General features: G+C 38.2%; 2 protein-coding genes across 2 annotated transcripts in view; both read right to left on the bottom strand.

The window, feature by feature from the left end:
• Nucleotides 1-3,032: 3,032 nt before the first annotated feature.
• Nucleotides 3,033-26,843, bottom strand: part of SNTG2 (syntrophin gamma 2) — a 698,484-nt gene continuing 674,673 nt past the window's right edge. Inside the window, exon 17 of the mRNA XM_036750363.1 lies at nt 3,033-3,170. Coding sequence (XP_036606258.1) covers nt 3,039-3,170 — 132 coding nt within the window. The 3' untranslated portion in view covers nt 3,033-3,038. The remainder of the gene's footprint in view (nt 3,171-26,843) is intronic.
• LOC118843001 (phosphatidylinositol 5-phosphate 4-kinase type-2 beta-like) lies at nt 25,394-26,687 on the bottom strand. Its single transcript, XM_036750364.1, is given in 3 exon segments — nt 25,394-25,743; nt 25,746-26,277; nt 26,280-26,687. Coding segments are annotated over 3 exon segments (1,248 nt in total). The 3' UTR covers nt 25,394-25,435.

Here is a 26,843-nt window from a genome sequence, read left to right on the forward strand (position 1 = left end):
TCACAATAACCCTTCATGTTGGCAGCTCTTTAGTCATTTCAGTCAGGTCTAATTCTTCATGACCTCATTTGGGATTTTCCTGGCCAAGACATTAGAGTGGTTTGCCATTTCTTTCTCCAGCTCATTTTATAGATGAGGAACTGAGGCAAACAGGGTTAAATGACTTACTCAGGGTCACACAGCTAGTACATGTGTGAGGCTGGATTTGAAATCATAAAGATGAGTCTTCCTGATTCCAAGCTGTGTTCTATTCACTGTGCCACTTAGCTGCCCAAATAAGCCTTTGAAGTAAGTGCTGTTATTACCTACATTTTACAGTTGAGAAAACTAAGGCAAATAGAGATTAAATGACTTGCCCAGTCACATAGCTTATGAGTATCTGAGGCTGGATTTGAACTCAGTCTGAATAAAGGGCTAATGACAAAGCCCAGGCTACCTGGCTAAGTTTGGACAGGCTCATTGCTGGGATTGCAACAAGGTAACATTTCTATATGTGTATGGATGTATGTATGTATAATTTTTTGGCCACAGTATCTTTCAAAGATCATCAATCAAGTTATAGAGGTCTTGTATTCTTATTGTGAACTAACCAATTAATGGCTTCTTAAGTGTTGGAAAACTTACATCATAATGGATTGTTTTTTCTTCATAACCCTGAAATGCTAAAAAATGAAAAAAATTCAAGAACAGATGAAAATGGTCTCTAATTCCCATGTGAGGGCAAAATGATTCTTTATCTCTTTATAATCTCAAGAAAATCCCATTTTATGTGGTAACACCTGGGGCTTGTGTTTTCTCCATAAGAAATATAAGCTGGGAATTCTTTAAGATTTGTTCTGTCTTGTTACATCCTATAAGAAACAGACAAATGTGAGCTCCTACTAGAAATATATGAAGTAAAACCTGAGTTAAAATCCTGCCTCAGATACTTCCTGTCTGTGTGATTCTGGGCTAGTCTCTTAACCTCTCTGGACCTCAGTATTTACATCTCTAAATGAGGATAATAGCATTTGCCTAACAGGGTTATTGTGAGGATTGCTTTAGATAATATATGTAAAAACCCTTTACAAACTCTAAAAATACTATAAAAATACTATTCATCATAGCATCATCACTGTCATCATCATCATCATCATCATCATCATTGTTATTGTAATGGCTGCTGTCAGTGTTAGTGCCAATTGTATTGAGCTAAGGACAAAAGACATTGATTGTATTTGGGTTAGCAGAAAACTGATTGGTTTTGGAGTCCAGAGAACCTGGATTTTCATCCTGTCTCTGCTATTCACTCTCTCTGTGACATTGCACTGGTTAGTTAATCTCTGGGGCTCAGTTTCCTCACCTACAAAACAAGGAAAGTTGACTAGATGACATCTGAAGTCCTCTTCAGTTTTAAATCTACAGTACTATGAGAATCAAGAAAACTGGTTCCTGCTCCTGGCTCTACTACCATAACCTGTGTGATCTTGGAGAATCAGTTTCTTCTCTGGATCCTCTTACCTATAAAAGGGATAGTTGCACCAGATAATCTTTAAAGTCTTATTTACCGTTATAGTTGTATTAATTTCAGGCATATTTCCACACTTAGAAAATAAACTTTTTATTACACTTATATTTATTTTTCTTTACCAAATTTTGCCAAGGTAAAATTTTCAAATGGAAAAAAAATTCTCAAAATTAAATACAACCAACAAAATTTCTTAACCTTTTCTTCTTACCTACGGGATTACATCCTTATTTTCTAAGATTTTTTTTATCAGATTTTTTTCAAAGAAAAGAATAAAGCCAAAGATAATTTTCAGTTTGGGTGACAAAAGTAGAAATTTGAAAAAAAAACCTATCGGGAAACAATATTCTTCTTTCAATCTTCTAGACCTGTGAATATTTTATAGCTGTTCTAGTTCCTTTTAAGGTTAATATTAATGGAAAATCTGGGTTGGAAGAAGAGGATAAATAGCCATGTAGTTAAAGGTTTTTGGGGACTACACCAACATCATTTTCTCTACAGTATCTTATTTTTAACATTTTAGCCATATAAAATATAATATTTCAGGAGGAATTTTTTAAAGAAACCACAGATATGTTTTGGGAATTTTTTATGAAAGTCCTATTAAAATATTACTTTAATTAGAAATATTTCTGCTACAATAAAAACATTTCTTTCCTCAATATCAGATGTGTAGGTAGGAGACTCATGAATCTACTGGGTTGTTGTAAGCATGATTTACCTTGGCACACTATTTCTTCTGCTATCAGTTCACCTACATCCTGATGACAACAAGATCCTGAGATTTAGTTGCTGAGAGCTCTTGTGCTGCCTAATTTTTACTGTTTTATTTCTGTTTTCCTTGCAATACATGTATGGTTTTGAGAAATGTGCATGATGCACTTAGAAACAGCATCATTTTTTTTCCTGAAAGGAAAATACAACTGACTCCATTAAAGTGCTTTTTAATTAAACAGCATAAACAAAAACAAAACACAATGAAACAAAACTAAGCAAAACAAAGAAAAAAACACTGGAAAGATTTTCTCTTTTGAGAATAAGAAATTAAGAAAAAATATTGTGAAGAACCTACATTGTAGGAATTCTATTTGAACATTTTCTCTCTCACACATCATCTCTCATAAAAGCAAGACCAGCAGACTAAGCTACCCTCTTACCTTTTAAGAGAAAAGAAAATGGTAGGACTGCAGTCCCTCCATTTATAATACTGATGAATCTTCCCAACAGAGGCAGTAAAGTCCTTGGTATCGCATATTTCTTGTAAAAAAGGTAGTAGAAATTCTATAGATCACTTAGCTTGGGGATTCTGATTTACATTACATATGACAAGCTGATTGCCCTGAACAAACATGTTCTAAATTGTCAGGTTTAACAAGTATGACCCAAATTTGGAAACTAGTTACATATTTTATTGGTATCACAACTATAGGCTCATTATAAAATCACACAAAGTTGCAATATTGTTCAGGAAAGAATTAATTTCTTAAGAAAATAATTTAATTTTCAGTAATCGCTTGACAGAAGCCATTTTTCAGTTGCTATACATGTATCTTCTTGCAATACTCTGGCTGTCTATAAACATGGGATCTACCGATGCCACTTTTGCAGCAATAAAAGAGTGTATGCAATGTAAAATAGCTGTCAGGTCCTGGAATTCAAGTTCCTGTAAGAAAAAAAAAGAATAAATCTTCTCATTAGAATATAAGGGGAAACCAACAACAACAAAAACAAAGCAAGAAGCCAGTGTGAAACATTCAATGACTTGAAAAGTTATGCCCATGTGCCAGGGGGAGACAAATGGGTTTACTAATAGGAAGTAGAAAACTGATGAATGGAAACTATCAAAATAACTATTGTTTTTTAGAATCTATGCTTCAGCAATATATATTTTCTAGCAATCTAAGCAGAACTTTGAATTGTGCTGGGACTTAGGTGCCATGGAACTAGGGTTTACAACAACCTAGAAACCATTTATATTGTACTTGAAGGTTTGAAAAGCACTATGTATATATGATCTCATTGGATCCTCACATGGAGCTTGTGAAATCCAAGGTTAAGTGACTTGCCCAGGGTCAGTAAGTATTTGAGGCAGAGATCTGAAGGGAGGTCTTCCTACTCCAAGTCCACCACTCCATCTATTATGCCACCTTGCTGCTAAAAAGTTATTTGTATTGCACTATATTTTGAACAATGCTAGATTTTAACATGCAGCAATCCTATGCAATAAAAGCAAATATTTATTATGCATCTAAGAGGGATCTGGTATTGTGCTACACACTAAGTATATAAAGACAAAAACTGAATCAATCCCTCAATTCCTGCCCCCAGGGAGCTTACATTCTAGATAGCCTTAGTTTCTGTAACCCCCTGGCTGTCTTGGTCCTCAAATCTTATTGTAATGGAAACACACACACACACACACACACACACCACTTGTGTATGTGTGTGTGTGTGTGTGTGTGTAGCTCCTTAGAAAAGTCACCTAAACTCCCTGAGACTCAATTTTCTTATCTACAAAGTGACGAGGATGTTGAATTTGTTGGCCTCTGATGTCCCTTTCAACTTCAATCCTTATGAAGTCTATGAATCCTTCAGAGGTGGTGCTTTATGTATGATAGACATTTTCAACTCAACATGTCCATAATGGAACTCATTATCTTTTCTCCAAACCCTCCCCTCCTTCCATCCTTATTACTCCATTGTCCCAGTAACTCAGGCTAAAAACCTAGGAGCCATCTGGGCTCCTTGCTTTCTCTCATCCCCCATATCCAACCTGTTGCCAAGGCCTGTAGACTTCACATTTGCAACGTTTATCAAATATCCCCTCTTTCTCTTCCCTGATACTGCCACTACTCTGGTGCAGGCCCTCACTACCTCACACCTGGACTATTACAATAGCCTATCGGTGGGTCACCCTTCCCCAAGTCTCTCCCTGCTCCAGTCTATACTTTATTTAGCCACCAAAGTGATGTTCATAAAGTGCAAGTCTGACCATGTCACCCTACTACTCAATAAATTCCTATGGCTACCTATTGCTTCTAGGATCAAATACAAAATGGGCGTTCATCACCTCTATAATGGAAATTGCCCTTTTCTGGAGACCATAAGAGTGACACAATTGAAATTGGAACACAATGAAATTACAAATTAAACTGATATATCTCCTAATAGCTGTAATATCTCATTTCATTATTCTAGGCCTCAGTTTCCTTACTTATAACATAAAAATGTTGGACTTGATAGACTTTAAGCCCCTTTATAAATCTAAATTGATGCTCCTTTGTGAACTCAATAATAAGAATACCTTGGATTTCTATAGTGTTTTTAACATTTGTAAAGCACTTCATATATATTATCTCATTTGATTTTCACAGCAACCCTGTGAGGTAGGTGCTATTATCATCTCCATTTTAGAGATGAGGAAATTGAGTCTCAGGGAGGCTAAGTAACCTGCCTAGGGTCACACAGCAAGGAAATCATTTGAGGTGGGATGGGAACTGAGGTCTTCCCAATTCCAACTCCAATAATCCATCCACTGCACCATTTATAGTTGTTTTCGTTAGCTTCATAAACATATTTATTCCCCAGCTAAACTTTGTGTCTCTTTCAACACAGTTTTCTGTAGAAATGTTTACTTGATTATATCAATGCCTTTTCAGTGGTGTTTAGGTGACAATAATATTATACAGATGTCACTTGGATTATAGAAAATATACAGGAGATTCCCAAATGCAGGCTCTGCACTCAAGGATAAAAAAAGAGGGGAAGAAAATTTTCGTACGTGAGAGTCTCAGAATTTTCCCTGGAACAAGACAGAGATTATTCAAAAACATTGGAAACTGTTGCACAGAACAATTGGAATCCACCTGAATTTCAAAGCCCTGCTGTTTCAGGTTCATTATTTTCTGAACACATGGTGTTAGTAATGATGCCTTGTGTTACCATTTTATGGCTAAGTAAAGACCAAAGGACTATTTTTGACTTTCAATTAGAATATTGACTGAACAAAGCTGTAGATGATTATTACTGTTGAGCCCCAGAGTTCCTCAAGTGAAAATGTACTGGGGTTGCAGACTGAAAGATCTATTTTAATACTGAAGAAATCTTTGGATGTGAATATTAAAGGTCTCTGGCTCAGCATTCTGCATGAAGACTGCAAAGCTGGAAATCAAGTTATCTGGGTTCTAGTCTTGGCTCTGCCACTAACCTACTCTGTGATCTTGGGCCCTACCATCTCTGGGACACAACTTCCTTATCTATCAAATGGAAATAATGATGCAACAGAAGCACAAGATGATAGAGATCTGGCTGAGCAGTATTCCATGTGAAAAAAAATGGCCCAGGTGCTTTATAAGATTTCAATCTCCCTGAAGGCAGGGACCATGTCTTACCTAAATCCACAAAAATAAGGAGGTCACAGAAAACACAATATAACCTGAAAGTTTTCTTTGGCATGGAGTGATTCAATACTTTGACATCCACTGTATTCCATTTATCAAAGAAGAGAAATGTATTGTGAAAGCATACAAAATCCTTTTACAAATGATTTTATGATTATAATTACAGCTCTATGGTACAAACTGTTGAGGGGTGACATGATTTTAAAAGGCGAATGGTTTTAGATATGCTTACTAGTCAATCAAGCTAGATTTCTGTCTTTTTCCATCAAAGACTGCAGGGGACTAAGAGTTGTATCATTCAAATAGAGAATCCCCTGGGATCTTTTTATCAGTGTTTCTGAAAACTGTAATTCCTCAATGGTCACAGAATCATAGATCTAGAGCTACAAGGAAACTTAGAGGCTATCAGCTCCAACCTTTTCAATGATGACACTCTGAGGCTGAGAGAGGTTAAGTTACTTGTCCAATGTCACACAGCTATGAATTATTTTGGGTAGAACCTTAACTCAGGGCTTCCTAACCCCATGGTCAGTGCTGTATCCATTGCATCACATAGCTGCCCCATAGCAGTAATAGCTAATATTCATATGGTATTTTCAGAATTGCTAAGTGCTTTACTATTCTCACAATAACTGTGTAACATAGATATTATTACGCTCATTTTATACAAGAGGAAAGTGAGGCTGAGAGCTTACGGTACACACAACTAGTAATTATCAAAGGCAGGATTTGACTCAGGTTTTCATCACTTAAAGTTCAGCACTGTACCCATCACACCACCTAGCTGTTAATAATCCTAAGGAGAAGGTTAGGCTTACAGTCCAGCATGTGAGCCTTCACATTCACACTGGTGCAATCTTTCCAGGGTTACCAAATGTGAATGGGCTGACTTAAGAGGTCTTCAGGAAAAGACTGGATAACTACTTATTAGAAGTATGGTAGAAGGGATGAGGGATGAAGGTTTGGTACAGAATTGAAGGTTTAATGGATTGGAGGTCTAGATATGAATGAAGAGTAGGATTTAATAAAGGAAGGCAGAGGGAAAGGTGAAAAGCCAATAGAGTTTGGTCAGAGAAGAAAATTTCAGAATTATTGAACATGGAGGTGGCACATCTGTGGATAATGTCAAGTTCAAGGGTACAGTTGAGTAGGTAATGGAAATTGAGTATAATGAAGAATGGTGGTTAGAGCATCTGAGGGAAAGTCAGAATTGTATGTTGAATTCTTTTAGTATGAAGGCAGGAGTTGGAGAAGAAAGAAAAATTATGAGAGAGGTACTAAACTAATTGAGGAAGGAGGGTAGTTACCTGGAGATCTCTAGACAATAGTGACCAGAATTGTATATAGGTGGTAGATATGAATAACATGTTTCTCAAAGGTAAAGAGATTACTGAGTGATGGAGGTAAGGAGAAAACCTGGAAGTGACAATGAGTAGCAAAGAGTTTTACATTTCCCTCACCTTGACCAGTGAGCTGAAGAGAATGACTGAAGATGTAACCAATATTGGAAAATTTAACCAGGGAGTAAGTGTCATCATGAGGGAGCTGGATTTTGCTAATTTTTAGGAGACAAAAGTGATGGGAAATGGAAAGATTTAGATCAAAGGGAAATTTGTTGCCTATGGAAAAGGCATTCCAGAGAGCACAGTGGAAAGGTAGTTTTGGAATTTGGTATCCTAAGGTTGAGCAGGGTGGGAATAAGGAATCAGAAGGTGGGGGATGGGGAATGGGGTCTGGATATTGACCTACAGGGGTTCAGAATCACTGGGATGTTTAAGGAAAGACCAAGTGAGAGAATAATTATTATTGAATGGAAGGTGCCACTCATCTTCCCAGAGGAAAGTGTCAATCAGGCAGGGACAAAAGCAGGACAAGATGGAAGATGTGGCAAATGGTCTGATGGGAGGTGCCATTTCACTATTCCTCTTTCCTCCAGAGGCTGGGGATTAGATAGGAGATGGCACAAGAACAGATAGAAGTTGAATCTGCACAACAGGAGTTGGAAGTCCTGTTCCTTACTAACTTTCCTCTTTCTCTTCCCTCAAATGACAAGTGTAGCAGGAGATAAAAGGCCTTAGGAAATTTGCTCCTATTTATACAGAAAATTCTCCACATTGAGAGGGTGGGGTTGGCAGAGATCAGGCTGTCAGTAAAAGGTGAAAGTTGCCTTGTGCTGGCCCCTAGAAGAGTTCCTCATAATACATGAGCATCAGGAAATGGAAGGCAGGAGCAATAAGAGGAAGGCCATGTTCCTCTTCTCAATTGAGGCTGGAGATTAGACAGGCACAGTGAGAGCTGGAAGTCATTTTGGAGAGAATGGAAGGCAGTCTAGCTCCTGCTGCCATCCCACAGGGGGATACCACATCAGGAAATAAAGGCATGGCTCAGAAGAAGGGATAGCTCCTCTTAACATAGTTAATTGCATGTTATTATCACTTTAGTGATAGCTACTCAGTTGCTAAGTCTTATCATTTCTACTAACACAACACCCTTTGCATCCATCCCTTTCTTACCCCACAGTCACCATGTTAATTCAGGCCTTCATCATTTCTTGTTTGAACCACTGCAGAACAAAACTCTAACTACTCTCTTTGACTTAATTTTATCCTTAACTGAATCTATCAATTTTTCTAAAGCACAGATTTGACCATATGACTCTCTTGCTCAACATACTCGAGTGATCCCTTGTTACTTCTAAGATCAAATATAAATTCCTCTGCTTGACCTTTAAAGCCCTTCATAGCCTAGCCCCAGCCTATCTTTCCATCTTTATTATAAGTTGTTTATCTTCAAGCAATCCATAGTCTTGCCAGATTGGATTTCCATGACCAAATATATACATATATATGTGTGTATGTGTATATCTCTATGTATATGTCTATAACTATGTCTATGTCTATATCTCTATCTAACTATCTATCTATCTCACCCATCTCCATGCATGTGTGCTGGCTGTGCCTCATGACTGGCACATACTTCCTCTTCACCTCTGCTTCTTAGAATCCCTAGTTTCCACAAAGACTTACCTTAAGCACCATCTTTTACATGAAGTTTTTTTTCAGTTTATCCCAGCTGTTAGTGGCCTCCCTAACAAAATTATCCTTCATTTATTTTGTCTCTATTTCACATGTATCTATATATCTAAATGTTATCTTTCCTGATAAAATGCAAGTTTCCTGAGGGCAAGGACTTTTTCACTTTTGTATTTGTACTTCTATAAACCGCATAGTGCATGGCACATAATAGATACTTAAGAAATTCTTGTTGCCTGATTATTTGATCTCCCCTGGAAAGCCCAAGATAATACGTATTATATGTGAACATGGCTGGCTTACTCATCCTGGCTTCAGTTCCCAACATTAATGGGTAGTTTCTTGTCAGATGACATACATGCAAGCTGCTTAAAATGTTTTGTGTATATTTTTAGATGTATTCCCCATTATTCTGATAAGGAAAGCCAAATTATCTTTTGACATACGCATAATTCCTGCCATCTAATAGCAGTAGAAATTTTTGATTTTTCAACATGGATTGAACCATGAAACCTCAAAAAGCCTATTTAGAAGAAAAGGCAGATGGCAGTTGTGATAATGGTCTAACTAGCATATGTTTCCCAGTACTCTCACCTTCACCTTCATTTGCAGCTCGGCATGCTTCCCTCCCTTCTTTCCTAGTTCCCTGTGATGACTGTAGCTTCAAGACAAAAGGTGGCACTTCTAGTTTAAACAAATAATACCAAACCAAACCAAAGCATCTTTTAATTCTGGGATAATGCATTAGACCTAGTTTATAGCCTCATTAAAACTTCATGTATTCTGAATATAGGCCTGAATTAAATGGTTAGCACTGGGAAACCAAAGCTTCTTGGTTTGACAAGTTTCTTAGAACATCAAAGTTATGCAGACAAATTAGGATTCTTACCAATATAAAGGTTGTTGAAGACAGAGAAAATAGGGCTCTAGAGAGAGGCCTGAATTTGGCATCAGAAACACCAGCCTCTGACACATAATGATCTGTGCCAAGTATCTCTGACTCTTAACCTTTCAGCGCCACCATGCTACTATAAAATACTACATGTTACAGAGAAGCTTCCCAAATATGTCACTGGATGGAGTCCCCATTCAGGGAATTTACCACACCAGTGAAATCATGGGGTCAGACTATGAACAATCACAATTAAAATAAAAATAAATTCACAGATTTCAAGGAGTGGAGAGTACCGATTTACACTAAGTTAGCAGAGTTAGAATTCAAAATTTCCTTGCTGAATTAAAGTAGGAGCTTGAAAAAAATAAAATAAATTACACAATAACAGACCAGAAAGATTACACTTAGGGAGGAGAAAACCAACTGCACCAATGAATGTTGTAAAGGGCTATGTTTTCATTCTCAGACATCTCTTCTTTTCCCATCTGGCTGCACTCCTTTTGGATTTCTTTGACTTTTCCACCATGTTCCCAAAGGCAGGCACCTTTTTTTCCCAACCCTACCATCCTATCCCTCTTCAGCTTTCTTTTCTGTCTTGTCTTCTGCTATTAGATTGTAGGCTCTTTGAGGGCAGGGACTTTTTCATATTTGTATTTGCAGTGCCTCACATAGTTCCTGGCATACTTTTGTTCTTTGTCCTTCCTTTCCAAAGAAGGCCAATGACCTCATAAATTTAAGTGAGACAGAGGTGCACAAATTTGTCAGCCTCACTCTGGTATTTTTTTTTTTTTGGAGGGGGAAAGGCAAGACAATTGGGGTTAAGTCACTTCCCCAAGGTCACACAGCTAGTAAGTGTCAAGTGTCTGAGGCTGAATTTGAACTCAGGTTCTCCTGATTCTAGGGCTGGTGCTCTATTCACTGTGCCACCTAGCTGCCCCCTCACTCTCTTTTCTAGAGGCAAAGCCCAATGGCAAGACAAAGGTCATAATGACTGGTGATAGTCCAGGAAGCAGTAGATGACCTGAAGTCTTTAATGTCTGACCAAGCTCTAAGCACTCCACAACATTTGCTTTAGCTACCTTCATGGTCATTGGAACAAATTGTTCTCATATACCCATTCCACCAGGGGAAGTCTTCATTTGCTTGGGTGAGACACCCCCTAACTCATTGATAGGTTTATGAACCATTGGTTACCTTCAACCTGTTTCAGTCCATCTGTCAAGACAGTTTAGTAGTGTTTGGATGCTGCTCATACTGCAATTTCTTAGAGCCACATGTGAGAGTTGAATTGCTTTGGGCTGCTATACACACACACACACACACACACACACACACACACACACACACACAGATCTATCTATCTATCTATCTATCTATCTATCTATCTATCTATCTGTTGTTCAGTCATTTCGTGTCCAACTGTTCATGACCCCATTTAGGGTTTTCTTGGCAAAGATACTGGAGTGGCTTGCTATTTCCTTCTCCAGTGCATTTTACAGATGTGAAAACTGAGGCAAACAAGGTTAAGTGACTTGTTTAGGGTCACATGGCTCTGTGTGTGTGTGTGTGTGTGTGTGTTTGTGTGTGTGTATAGAATGTAGAAAAAAATTCTGAACAACAAAAATGAAGAAGATACAAGTTTAAATTCAACAATATAAAGGGAACTTGTTTCTAATGGCAATTCTTTCAAATGCTGACCTGCTGAATGCAGTGTGATTTGTTCACATATAGCCTAAACAATTAAAAATCTTCTCTCTGTTGAAGGTCAATAGCCTCCCTCATTTGTAACTATATTCTAATTCTTCATGCCTTAGGGAATGGATTGGACCTAGTCTTCACCATCTGTACATAGCCTTGAAAATAGTATTCTAAAGTCATTAGACTGGAAAAATTCCATTTCCAGAGGCAATCAGAATTTGCATTGGCCCCACTCACATTCACCAATGCTACCTCTCCTCCCCTGACTCCCAAGTTCAGTACTCTTTCCCTCACACTTCACTGAGCTATATTATTCAGGTTGTTTTCCCCCCAGTATATTTGTACTTGAAATCTAATTTCCTACCAAATCTGTTCCTACCAAACATAGGCTAGGATATTCATTTTAAACATGATATACAACTTGGCATTATTTGCCACTTGGATGTTTTAAGACAACGGAACTTTTCTCTAATTAAGGAAAAGTTTAAGTAATCTCCTATCCGCTCTTACAAAATATGAATTATAAGGTCAATCACAAGTTGTGAAAATATTTCTCCTTTCACAGTCCTTAGCTTTAAGTAGTCTCTATCTATCATAAGAGTGACATTTTCAATCAACATATCAATGTTAATATTACCCACATGTCCTCAATAAATCTTCTCCAGTTGAAATCACATTTCTTTATTGCACTATCCATATTTCCATCTCAGTGCACAAATTACTATACATTTGTCACCAAAATAAAAAAAAAGTCTGTGAAGGTGATTGGCACTTCTGATGAATTGCAGCTATCAGAAGATTTTGGATTTTCCCTAATTGGCATCTAATGACCCTTTGTAAGGCAAAAGAAAAAAAAAGAAAAGAAATACCAATAGAGAAAATTGCTGCCCTCAGCCATAACATGTTCAGTTTTAAGGCAAGGGGCACAAATCATTTCTCATACATCAGTTTTCCTGTGCAAGGCCCCAAAACAGGGGTGACAGAATAGTAGTGATGTATATTCCTTCTCTGGAGGATATTTATTGAACAAATGGAATAGATGAATATTGCATGCAATTTGCTTTGGAAAATTGCAAATAGAAAAACCAATTGTGATGATTGAGGTGAAATGACATGTGTATATACTATGGAGCTTCAAGACACTGGAAACCCAGATGATTCTCTCTGCACAGTGGTGAAGGCCTGAAGGATATTGTACAGTGGATAGATGTCAATTAGAAACAGTAGATAGAGCTCTGGGCCTGGGGTCAGGAAGACCTGTGTTCAAATCTGACCTCAGATACTTCTCAGCTGTGTGACCCTGGGCAAGTCACTTAATTGCTGCCTGCCTCAGTTTCCTCAGCTGTAAAATGGGGATAATAATAGCACTTACTTCCCAGGGTTGTTGTGAGGATCAAATAAGATAATAATTGTCACATACTTAGCATAGTGTCTGGCACATAGTAAGTGCTATATAAGTGTTTGCTATTATTATTATTGTAAAGGCATTAGGCTAGCTGTCAAGAAATTTGGATTCAATTACAACCCTTGCCACTTACTGTCTATATGAACTTATTGAGTCACTTGACCTTTCTGGACCTCTGGGCCTCAGTTTTCTTAGACTGCCAAAAAAAAAAAGCTGGTCTTAAGGTTTTGGGTAAGATGTTCAACTTTACTGAGTCTCAGCTTCCTCATCATTAAAATGATAAAAACACATGCCCTGTTTATCTTAGTGGGTGACTATGAGGATCAAGTGTGATAATGAATGTGAAAATGCTTGGTTAACTTTAAAGCATTAAATGAATATATTACTGTTCCTACTCTACCTCCTATTCCTATCCGTGGGCTGTTAAGACCCCTTTTATCTCCCATCCCAGATGTCTTTACTCTAAGAAATTCCCTACCCTTTGACTGTTCCTGGCCTGGCTATTTCTGGCTATTTTAGCTTTATGCCCTACTTAAAAGGGCACCTATGCTTTAAGGGAAGATTCTCACTCATGCTTCAGGTTTCATTTCACACGTATTTTTAATTATCAAGATAAAAATCTATTCTGTTGTATCATGCTTTTAACTTTCTTCAAACTACTTTAATATCATTTTATAATAAAAATATTCCCAAAAGTCCAAGAAGGATTGAGCAAGAGAAGGGATGTTGTGAGAGAGCATATTATCACAACTCTTTTGCAAGCTAGGAAATTAGGTCCCAAAGAGGTTATGTAATTTATACAAGGTCACACAACAAGTTCATGGCAGATCCTTGCCCTGAATTGTTCCTTTAAAATGTTTTTACATATATGCAATTTATTATGAACTTTAAAAATTATAAAATCAATTTGATCTAGAAAACATTTATTAATAATCACTGGAGATACCAAACATAAAACCAAATAGTCCCTGACCCCAACAAGCTAATATTTAATGCTAAGGGAGGGGAATAAAACATGTGCCAATATAAACAAATAATTTAATATAAGGTAATTTGAGGAGGGAGAAAATACTAACAAGGATGTGCATGTGTATGCATGTGCAAACATGCATACATGAATCTAGTAGGTTTAATGAAGAGATGAACCTGAGCAGAGCCTTCTAAAAGGCTGACTTGGAAAGGAAGTGCAATTCTAGGTGTTGGGGGGTTGCTTGAGCTACTATAGGCATACAGGAGAGACGATGGATAAAGAATGGTAAGTGCCAACAGAGATTGTTACATTCGATCTTGGAAGTAATAATAACCCACTGGAACTCATTTAGCTGGAGGGTGACTGAGTCAGACATGCTTTAGGAAAATCACTTTGGCAGTGAGTCAAGGATGGATTAGAGTGGACACTGGATGTAGGGAGATCAACTATAAGGCTGTTTCATTAGTCCAGGTTGGAACTGATGAGAGTTTGAGCTGGGGCCGTAGCTGAGTGCATGGAAAGAAAGGGGCCTATATGAGGAAAGGAAAAATAATACAATTTGGCAAAAAAGTGGATATGTGGAATGAGAGTGAGGAGTTGAGAATGACACCAAAGTTTTAAGCCTGGGTGGCTAGGAGGATGGTGGTTCCTTAAAGAGTCGTAAAGAATTTGGGAAGAGGAAAAGGTTTGGAAGAAAAGATAATCAGTTCAGTTTTGGACATATTGAATTTGAGATGTATATCCGACAAGTTCAGGATATCCAAGCAGAATTTGGTGATGCAGGACTGGTATTTAAGAGGGAGAGGTGCTTGGACTGGATAGACAGATCTAGGAATCATTTTCATGGAGATAATTGAATCATGGGAACTGATGATATCAACAGGTGAGATGGCATAGAGGGAAAAGAGAAACCCTTGGGCAAATACACGATTAATGGTTGTTCCAGGGATGAAAAGTAAGCAAAGGAGACAAAGGAGTGGACAGATAGATAAGAACAGAATCAAGAAAAATCACTGTCATGAATACCCAAAGAAGACAGCATATTCAGAAGGAGAGGGTGATCAACAGTGACAAATGCTAGAGAATCCAAGAGGGAAAAGGATTGAGAAAAAATCTATCAGATTTGATAAGTAAGAAATTTCTGGTCCTTTTGGAGAGGACAATTTCCCTTTGAAGATGAAGTCATGAGGGTATAAGCTCGATTTCTGAGAGGTCAGAAAGGAATGTGAAGAGAGGAAGTGGAGGCATCAAGTGTGGACATGTGTGGCACGTTGGTTAATGGGAATCAAGTGAGAGTTTTTAAAGATGGGAAAGACACAGGCATGCTTGTAGATAATAATAGAGGAGTCAGTACGTAGGAAAATATTGAAGAGAAGAAAGAGAGAGGAAGAAACAAAGATGACAACAAATTTGTGAGCATAGGTGACTGGAACATGGTGATGCAGACATGAGTGGAGCTAGGAGGAAGTGCTAATGAGGGGAGATGATAATGAGTTCCATTTTTCAAGAATTTGGAACAAGGAAGATGTTAAGCCTGTGGTGGCCGCACAGATATTTGGTGTTTTTAGTACTCCAATATCCTATGCCTTTTATGAGTTGCAGAGTTTACTCAATTTCTCCATTTTCTCTCTCTCTGAATTCTACACAAAGCTTTTAGTATAGTGGGGGAAAAAGCATGAAAGGAAATCAGATATAACTTCTGTTGCTGGATGTGCCGTTAGCATGCTTTGTGACCTTAGAGAAATTACTTCTCTCTGGATCTCAAATTTCTCAACGGTGAAATGTGAGGATTGAACAAGATGTTCTCTAAGGTTCTTTCTAGCTTCAGCCATCTATGATTTTAGGTTTGCTTCCACCAGGGAAGGACTGAGAAGGGGTGGGTAGGCAGTTCAGTTAAGAGTGAGATAACATACCCGTCAACTGATAAAGGTCCACAAGGCCAGATCCAAGGTGTGTGAACAAAATGCATCAATTTATGATATACATTCTCCTTTCCCAATCTTATTTGGAATTTACGTGGGTCAACTATTACTCTTTCTTCTCTATGGCCCAGATTCATTTAGCTAGACCCAATAGGATAAACTTTCCCAAAGAAAGTGCTTCTTTGTAACCTTTAAAGGTTACATTCTATAATTTACCACTTCTGATACTGTCTGCTTTCGGCCATAAAATCTACTCAGTTGTTGCTTTGGCTCACATTTTAAAACCACCTTTTCCCCTTCAGCAAATAATGGAATTATAACTTCATAAATTTTATTTATACTAAGGCTCAGCATTATTACTTTGCCAGGATGCTTAAAAATTTGACTTTTCCAAACAGCTCAGCATCTATCATTTTCCCCTGCTTCCCTTGTTTCTAGAGACATATATTTTAAAGATGAATGCTCACTCCTTGCAAAGTTGTTTTCACAATATATAGTTCTTGCAACTTATGATAGTCCAGAGTCACTTTAACATATACCAGGAAAGTGACAGCTAGGGGATGGAGTAAAGCTATGTTTCTTTTTCCCTCATATAAATATGTTATTTAGGAATTGCCAAGTTCTGAACAGAAATAAACACTACCTAAACTTGTTTAAATAAAAAAAAATAATTTTTAGAATGAATGACACAGAATTCTACTTATTATGAAATGAATGTTGAAAAAATAGAAATGAGAAGGAATATGTCTACATGAGAAAAGGAAAGAGATAAACCAGACATCACTTCATGCTATTAATTTTCTTACTTAAATTATCAATTGGCTGAATAAGATCTATTCACATTACTACTCTTCTCTAGTGCCACAGGTCCTTATTTCAAGTAACTAATTTCTTTCCCCTTTCCCCTCTCCTTTCTTTTTCCTCTTTGTTACCAAAGGATCCTGTTTCTGGTCATTTAAGAATCTAAGGAGATTGGAATTATGTGAATAAAGTGACTGAAATAAATATATCCTTTGACCCAAAGATCAGACTGTCAGGCATATATCACAAGGAGCTCAAAGATAAAAAGAAATGCCCTAGATACATTTAAAAAAATATGCAAAGTAGCGCTTTTGTAGTGACAAAGAACTGAAAATAAAGCAGACTCCATTAGCTGGAGAATGGCTAAACAAGTTGTAATACATGCATGTATTGGGTTATTATTCTGCTATAAGAAATGATGAATATCATAAAATAGAAAAGCATGGGGAAATTTATACAAACTGGAAGTGAAGTAAGCAGAAACAGGAAAGCCAAACATACAATTACTATGAGAAGAACAGCAGCAGCCAAACAATTGAAACTGAGTGCTGCAAAATTATCAAAACAAAGCTTGGCCCCAAAGAAAATATAAGAGAAAGTTCCTCCTCTGGCTTTTTTTTTTTTTGCAGAGGTGGGGCAATATGTGTTGAACACTGCATATCATGCTAGAAAGACTTACTTAATGTATTGTTTGGTTTTACTAAATTTTTTTTTCTTTTTATAAAATTCTTGATTCTGTGACATGGGTCTCTAGGAGTTGGTAGGGATTCAATGAAAAGTGTAGGTGATATACAAGCAAAATATTTTATTAAAATTTATTTAACAAAAAATATAGTGTAGGGAGAGTGTCCCCAGTTGCCAAGACGTACCAAAGAATTGATATCTCTAGTCAAATGAAGGGGATTGTCTAGATAGGGAAGCTGTAGAAATTGAAACTTCTGGGACCTCCTATAGTAGAAAATGCTAACCATCTTAGGACCTTCTTAGATATCATTATCATCAGAGACAATGGATGTCTCCCACATGGATGACTAAATCCATGTGGGAGATAAGTCATTGACATCCTTTCATGCTAAGATTCTAACTAGAAACATAGAGCCAAGTTAGGCAAAAAACTTATTCCTACTTGTTAATTTTCAATAAACAGATGCCTTCTAAACTTTATTTTCAGCTCTAACTTCTTGTATTTCTAATTTCTGAATGAATAGCTCTACCTAGATGTACTATTCCACCTCCAAATTTCAATCACCCGACAAATATTTTCAATTCTATCTCTTCAACATCTTTTGAATCTCTGTAAACAAAGGTCAAAGTCAAGGTTCTTGTTCAGGCCTTCACTGACTCATCTAGACCATTGTAGTAGCCTAGCTGGTCTCCCTATCTTAAGTTTCTCCCATTTCCAGCCCATCCTTTATACTGCCACCTGAATAGTCCTATTAAGGAACAGATGTGACCATGTCACTGCTTTGTTCAAAAACCTTTATTGCCACCCTAGTGCCTTGAGAATGAAATGACAAATCCTTTTGTTATTTTGTGGTCATTTCAATCATGTCCACCTCTTTGTCACCCAATTTGGGGTTTTCTTGGCAAAGATACTGGAGTGGTTTGCCTTTCCCTTCTCCAGCTCATTTTAAAGATGAGGAAAATAAGACAAACTGGGTTAAATTACTTGTCCGGGGTCACACAGCTAGTAAGTGTCTGAGGCCAGATTTAAACTCAGGAAGATGAGTCTTCCTGACTCCAGCCCTGGTGCTCTACCCACTGAGCTACCCATAAGGCTCACCTATATCTGGCACCAGCATCCCTTTCCAGTTTTATTTCACATTAATCACCTTTACACATTAGATTCCTAGTAGTTTGAAAGCTCATTGAAGGTAGGGACTGTTTTTGTTTTTAATCTGCATTTTTATCTCCAGTTAGCACAGTGCTTGGCACATAGTAGGCACTTAAAAATATTTATTGGCTGACTAATATATACTACATTCTCTCTAAACTGAACTGTTGCCTTTTCCCCAAATTTAGATTTCCATCTCTCTCCTCCGTGTATTTGCAGAAGTCATCTTTTATCTCTCTTCCTTCCTGGTTGCCAGTTCTTCTGTGACTACTACCTTCTCTGATTCCCTGACAATGATTTCTCTTTCATAAAGTTTTCCTGGAATTTTTTTTTGATTTTTCCTTTGGACTCTTCACCACATACTTTGGTTATATTTAGATTTGTACATTGATTCTCCTAATAAAATGTAAGCTCCTTGAGTTTGTGGATATGCCATTTTTAATATTTGCTTTCCCATGACCAGCATAGCCTGGTGTACATAGTAAGTACATAATTTATGCTTTCTCAATGAATGAAATTGAACAAATTCACCTCCATGATGAATGCTTGGCAAGCATCTATGTATAGTAACTCTGCCCAGTCTTCTACCCTGACTTGCTTTTTAATTTGTGTTTCTGCTTGGTCCAACTTCGCTGTGCTCTGGCCTGCCTATCCAAGTTCCACAATCCATGGCCCATATTCTGGCTATACTTTTGCCTGCTCTTCTAATCCCAATTTCTATCCCTTGTTCTCTTCAACTGAGCTCCCTCTTGGGGACTTCTGGTTATGGACAATTAATATTCCCCCTTCTGATGAGTTTACTCAGCTGTGAGAAGGGCTCTTTAGGTACCCAGTCAGGCCAGTTTGGCTGCTTCTCAGTATAACATTGTTTAGCTCTAGTTCACCCTGTCAGTCTTGGAGCTGTACATAAAATCATACCAGTTAAATATTTTCCCTTTCCTTAGGTTTTCATTAGAGTTATTTATGCCAGATAGGAAATGACAATGTTTAATTAACATGTATATACGTATACATATATATACATACATATATTTGAAATTCTTAAATCTCTGGGTCTGGATAAAATCATATCATAATCTCTTCAATCAGAAGATTTTATTCTATTTGTCTCTTCTTCTCCTAGTCAGTTCCTGTACCTTAGAAGTCAGAAGCTAAGAAAAAAAAACTTTAGTTATATTCTATACTAAAAAGTATTTCTTAATCACTTACATAGGTACGTACTCCTTCTAAAGTTTTTCTCTCTCCCTCTCAATCTCTTCTCTCTCTATCTCTCTCTCTCTCTCTCTCTCTCTCTCTCTCTCTCTCTCTCTCTCTCCCTCCCCCAAATCCCTTTTCTTTCTGAACATTCAAACAGAGGAAAATTAGGTTTCTCAACAGCAATATAATGATGTCTTTACAGATTAGCACTCTTCCATGAGGAGAAATTTTAAGTGAAAAAGGGTATGATCAAAATCAATAAAACTATGATAGTATGAACAGAGTGAGAATAGCATGCCTCACAAAATCTCAGAGCATGTGGTATAGGGAGTAGGAATTAAATTGAAGAGGTAAATTTGAGATAAAAAAGGAAACCATTAATCCCTCTGTCCCCCCGCCACCACCCAAGAGATTATAGTAGCATGAGATTTAGAACTCAAAAGATCCTTATTAGTTTATATAATTTCAAAGGAGAAAATGTTGAAAAAAAATCTTTGCACAATAACCTGCTTTATAATGGCCAATTATAATTGTCTAGTCCAAATTTCTCATTTTACCAATGAGAAACTAAAGCCTAGAGTGAAACAGACTAAATGTGTAAATAGATTCTAAATGGTTTTAGGTAAGTTCTAACATAGCAGATTGTTAAAGAAAATGGAGATTTTCTAAGGTTCATAGTTAACTACCTAAAACATAAATTTAGGGAAGACATCCATGCATTTTCACAAAGCATTTCTATAAAACATACAAAAAAAGGAACAATGCATTATGCTATATAATAATAGCCAAAAAATTTTTACATAGTGCTTCAAGACTGGCAAAGCATTTTATAAATAGAACATTATCTTGCTTGACCTCATAACAACCCTACAAGGCAAGTACTACCATTACCCTCGTTTTACAGAAAGAAGAGTGAGGTTCAGAGAAGTTAATTTATTTGCCCATGGTGGCACAGTCAGTAAATGTCACATTATCATTTTTCATAATCTTAATCTTTGTCTGTTAATCTATTTTTTGTACTTTAGTGCCTTTATTTTTATACTTTTTATATTTTAAAGGAGGGGTTTCATCTTTACCTCAATATAATTTGGGAAAATCTTGAGTGTAATCATAAGGTGTTAAGTATAAATGAGGAAGTGGCTTGTCAATCAGGCAAGTATTAAACACCTAATATGTGACAGACACTCTGTTAAGTGCTGGGGATATAAAAAAAGGCAAAACACACACACATACACTTCAAAAACAAAAACAACAACCAGTCCCTACTATCAAGGAGCTCACAGGAGGATGGGGTAGACCACTTGCAAATGACTATTTATGAAGAAAATACAAGAAAGATAAGTTACAGATAGCTTCTAGTGAAGGGATGAAAATGAAAGAGGACTGAGAAAGGCTTCTTATTAAAGGTAGGCCTCAAGCTGAGACTTGAAGTCAAGGAGGCAGAGAAGAGCATGGAAAAGCGGTCTAGGCATGGGGAACAGTCAGCAAAAATTCTCAGATCTGGGAGATGGAGTATTGTGGATGAGGAATAACAAGGAAGCCAGTGTCACTTAATTACAGATGCTAGTTTCCTCTCCCTGTTTCCCCCACAACTGAAATAGTCAGATAATCAGTCAATCAATGGACTTAGAAAGTAATCACAAAGTGTGAATTTGATGTTAAGGATTTTTTTTTCTACTATGCCACTATAATGTATGAATAAAGCATTAATCAATTAGAAAGGATTATAGATTGTTGTTTTGTTTTTTCCCTGTGAGATAAAGGCAAATGATAGAACACAGGAAATACTTTGTGATTGAATGACTCAGTCATGTCCCTTTGTCTAATGTATAAAAAAAATTCAGTGAGTTCAGGAAGTTGGCTATTTGATAGTTGGTGTCAAAATGGAGTAGGAACTAAGCCCCTGAGAGGTAATTGATCTTGGGATAGGGAATTAGACAGATGAGATTTTCTGACATCCCTGCTTCATCCCAATCCCCACTGACCAATTCATAGGAACTACCAGAACAGTAAGACACAATACATCTGGAAAGAGCAGAGACACATACAGAGTAGAGGCATATGTAGTGAGTAAGTCACATGATGAAGAAGGCAGCTTCAGAGATTGTGACCTCTTATATTAATGTCATATGTGGACTCAATAAAAGAGCACATCTTGGGACTTCAATTGAGTAACTAGCTGTGAGAAGAGTTGTACCCAGGAGTATGTAAGGACTCCATGCAGAGAGAAGGGATTTCTATTAACAGGAGCTGTATTTCCCATATACCATATGTGTATCCTACACATATGCCTCATTTCTATTGTACTTTAAGCTTGAGCCCATTCTTACTATGGACAGGATGTATGCATGTAGGGAAGAATGCCTTAGGCCCCTGGAGAAAATGTTTTTGTATCACCTTTTTTTTTTTTTAACTATACCTCATTTGTAAGTTCCTTTGTTAAAAGCTAATTAGGTATCCTGGCATATTGTTAGTGGGAAAAACACTGTAGGGGCTCTTAGGAACTGTACCTCACAGAATATACCTTAAAGACAGAAGGTACCTACCTTCTTAGAGACTTAACTAAGTGAGTTTAAGAGCAAATTTGAGGAGTAGGCCAGTGAGGATGTGATACTGTGATATGGTTACTCTTTGATCACAAGTGAGCTATATTTTTGTAATTGTGGGTACCGTTCTGAAGGATACAGTTTATGTGACTTCCTATATGATCTCTGAGAGTTGTTGTGACTGTAAAATTCATCAGTCTTTGGACAACCTGGTGAATACTCTAAAAAATTAGGTAGATTGGTCTTTAGACAATAGACATACAGTTCATGACTGGTCCACACTCAAAGCTTTTCTAGTTTGGTAGAACATAGAAATTATGGTATAGCTTTTGAGAACTTAGAGTCACCTCCACGCTATGATGAAGCATAGACTGACTTGGAGGTACTATTAATTCTTACTTTACTTTACTGCCTTATCATTAATATCAATTACTTTATATCATTTTATTTCTTTTTTTAAATTTATTTTTATTTTTAGTTTACAACAGACAGTTCTACATAATTTTGAGTTCCAGATTTTCTCCCCTCCCTCCCTTCTCCCTTCCCAAGATGGTATGGAATCTCATATAACTACCATGAATGACTTTGCATTGAATTAATTTATATACTAGTCAAGTTGCGGAGAAGAATTACAAACAATGGAACGAATAATGAGAAAGAAGAAACAGAACCTCCCCCCAAAAAAAACAACCCCAAAACAAAAACAAAAGAGAAGAGAAAAAGGTGAGCATGAAGTGTGCCTCAATCTGCATTATCATTTTATTTCTACCAATGAAAACCACTCATTTAACACTCATCTCAGATTATTCCTATCAGGAATACTTCCAAGTACAATTATTATCCTCAATTTGACCTTTGATTCAGAAGAAAGCAGTGCTGTACATGACTTTTACATCAGAATGAGAATGTCAAAGAAATGGGAAAGAGAGTGATTAGAAATGAGATAGTAAGACTCAGTTAATCATTGAGATTTTTTAGTGTGAAGACAATCATAGTTAACTATATTTCAACCACCTGTATTCTAGTGAAGGTCTTGGATGGGAGCGAGCTACCCACCATGAGATACCACTGAGTTAGTAAATAAACAAGTATTAAATTCCTGATCACAGTATCCATGTAGCTAGGACTGGACTAGGAATCATAGGATTTAGGGTTGAAAGGGAAAAAGATAACTTCCTCATCCCCTTACTTTAGAGAGGAGGGAAATGAGGCTGCATAACTTGTGACCAAGACCGTGCAGGTAGTAAGGTAAGAGAGTCAGAATTCAAACCCAAATCCAAAGCCCTTCTACTATACAGTAGAACCTCAGTTTAAGAGTAACCTGGTTTACGTATGCTTCACTGGATGAGGAAAAATTTTTCACAAAATTCGTCTTTCAGGAAAAACAAAAATTTGTAGTACGAACATCATGTTTGGACTTGAATGGCTTGTGAAGGGATGATGCTCAACTAGGGCAGCATTTCTTTTTCTTTTATATGTCAAACAAAGGATGAACTGATGGATCTGCTTGTGGAGCAACAGCCAGAGGTTGTGGAGGATATCTCATCTATAGAAGAGGTTGAGAGGTGGGAGGAATCCCTCACATCAAGTGAGATTAGGGAAGTTTGTCAGGTGTTTTGTTGAAAAACATCACCCCAATAAGGCTGTAGCAATGAGAGCCATGAATACCTTTAAGGATATTGCATGGTCACATTTCTGTGACGTTCTGAAACACAACGCCAAAAACCAGTGTTGTTAGATAGATTCCTAGTCAGAAGTGAATGTAAAGAAAAAAATCAGTCAGTCAAAACAGCAAAGTGATTCTAAAAAAATGAAAAATAATTTAAGGCAGTAGTGTTAGTCCTACTTTTAGTGAAAGTAGCATAAGAGAGAACACTTCTGATGTTGAAATCCCTGATGTTCTCATGGAAAGAGATTCTCTTTCCAAGCAATAATCCTTCCTCCTCCTCCTCCTCCCTCTCATCTCCCTCATGCCAGCCATGACTCTTCTCAAAGGTAAAGTGCAGGTTAATTTGGGTTTTTTTTTGGTTTATATTGTGTACTAGTCATTGCTATTGTATTTAAGGTGCATTAGGGACAAAAAATTTACTTAAAATTATAAATAATTATTTTATATTAACATTTTGGGGATGCGGTACCAATCATCTGACTTTACATTATTTCCTATGAGAAAATTCTCTTTGAAATATGAACAAATCATATGACAAACAGAATCTTGGAACGAATTAAATTCATAAACTGAGGTTCTACTGTACTATCTCTACTTCACTATGCCAGGCAATGTTGTCAGGACAAAAGCAGCATTTTTTTGGCAAGGCTGGAAGAGGGGCCAGGCCACTCTGGCTCCATTTCTTCTGAACTATTTAAGCACATACAGCGTAGAATAGCCCACAGACCACTGGGAAAGCACTTTGTTGCCTTGTATGCTTTAAGACTTCTGTAAAGGATCTGAACTGCATGTAGGATGTTCATACTGAGAGGCTTTAGGTAGCAAATATGTTATACATAGACTTCTATGAGTGTAGAAAATGTAAAAAAAGCCCTTTTATTTGATCAATTTGTTATAAATGAGAAAACAGCATGGCAGACTAGGAGATGAAGGTTAAAGATATATCTCAAAGCCTGTCATATTGAAAGAAGTTAAATTGAACACCAAGAATTAATTGGTCAAACAAGAATCTATTAGGCACCAACTATATGCCAAAATTATGCTAAGGGCTAGGGATACAAGGTAAGAGCAAAAAATAAAAATAAAAAAGATCCTGTATTCAAGGACCTTCTATTTTTTTTTTCACACAACATTATAAATAGCAATGTTGAAGCAATGCGATTTAAAAAACAAAACCCAAATAAACCCAATGGAGCCCTGCCCAGCCTCTGGGTGTCTCAGTAACAAAGAGAGAGCCACTTTTCCACCAGGGTCAAGTCGGGGAATAAAGGGTGCACAGAAGATGAAGATTCCCATAAAGTTATACCACACACACACACACACACACACACACACTCTCACTCTCTCTCTCTCTCTCTCTCTCTCTCTCTCTCTCTCTCTCTCTCGCGCGCGCGCGCGCGCGCGCACGCTGCTACAGTGTCTTGTACAGTGTTGCAGGCTGTTAGTCTCTCCTCTGAAGTTCACCCCTCCCCCCACACCTCAATTCTCCACCTGTTGTTCCTCCTTTCCCTCCCAGATCCCACCCCAGCACTCTGGTTCTGGCTGCAGGCAGATGATGACTATGTCAGGATGTTGGACATGAATTCATTGAAGCGCTTGGAGTACTGCTCAGGGTTCACGGTTGAAATTTCCGCCCCAGCCCCGTGTTTCACTGTTTTGGCAGCATGTGCAGCTTTTTTCTTGTCGTCGTAGGGTGTGAGGATGTCAATGATGGCCATGAAATATACCTCTTTCTTAGGTGCATTTTCGTGGCTCTTCATGGCATAAACATCCACAGATGGGTCAAACTCCCCAGGGCCAAAGAATCGGGGGAAGTTGAGGAGGTTACCGGGACTGTCAGGGGGTGTGCCGTAGAGCAGAGCAGGTTGCCGCCCACCCCATCCTTCTCACATTCCTCATCCTCTGCCCGCTCCTCAACTTCCATCTCCTCCTGCTCCGCCCGGTCCACATCATGGATGCCCACCAGAAGGCTATAATCCATGATTTTAAGCTGGGCCAGGAACTCCACATCCCGTTTTAATTTCTCCAGGAAATTCTTTTTACTCTCCTTCCCTACATGCAACTTCTGTCCTTCAGTGAGGAAATCATTGTCTTTGAAGGTCGGCAAATCCTTGGCCTTTTCTTTGTCACTTGCTTCTCTGGAAACAGTGGAGGCCTTGAGATCATACTTTCGGTGTACAGTCAGCCGGTGGCTGAACACATTCCTAGTGACCACCATGTAGGTCTCCACACCATCCACAGTCAGGCGGTACATGCCCAGGAATTGGGGCAAAAGGGTGTTTCCATGACATTCCACTATGAACTGGTGGTATTTCTTTAGGATGTTGTGCATTTCTGCCACATCCTCACTTGACACAGCCTTGATGACGAAGCGACGATCATAGGTGGTGAGGAAACGTGTTCCACATCTGCCCTGTCACTGTTGACAGGAGCACTGCGTGTCGCTGAGTTCTGGTAATCCCGATCATCAATCCCAAATCTCTCCCGGAGATTTCGGAACACCATGGGGCAGTACTCTTTAAATTTAAAACGGCTGGGTAGGTTCTCCTCATTGAAGAGATGATTATCCACCTTGATCTTGCTGTAGGCCTTGAAGTCGTCTGGCATTAACATGACTGGGACTGGAACGCTGCTAAGCTCATTGATCGTGTGGTTGGCCCCCCACATCAGGACGCTCAGGATCGGCTCGCTCGCCCGAAACAGCTTCACTTTCTGGCACACGAAATGCTTCTTCTTGGTCTTGGTCTTGCTGGCGCTGAGCGGCGCCACCGCCACCGCCACCGCCGTGGTGCTGGTGCGGTTGGACGACATGCCCGGACGGCGGCGGCGGCGGCGGCGGAGACGGCTCCTGAGCCCGCGGCCCGACGCTTCTTTCCCCGGCCCGATCCCCAGCCCCGGCGGCGGCGACCTAACCGCCGCATGGTACCGCCCGGCCCGTTACCTCCCCCCAGCCCAGGACCTTCTATT

This window comes from Trichosurus vulpecula, chromosome 3 (assembly GCF_011100635.1).
Source record: "Trichosurus vulpecula isolate mTriVul1 chromosome 3, mTriVul1.pri, whole genome shotgun sequence".
NCBI classification, from domain to species: Eukaryota; Metazoa; Chordata; class Mammalia; order Diprotodontia; family Phalangeridae; genus Trichosurus; species Trichosurus vulpecula.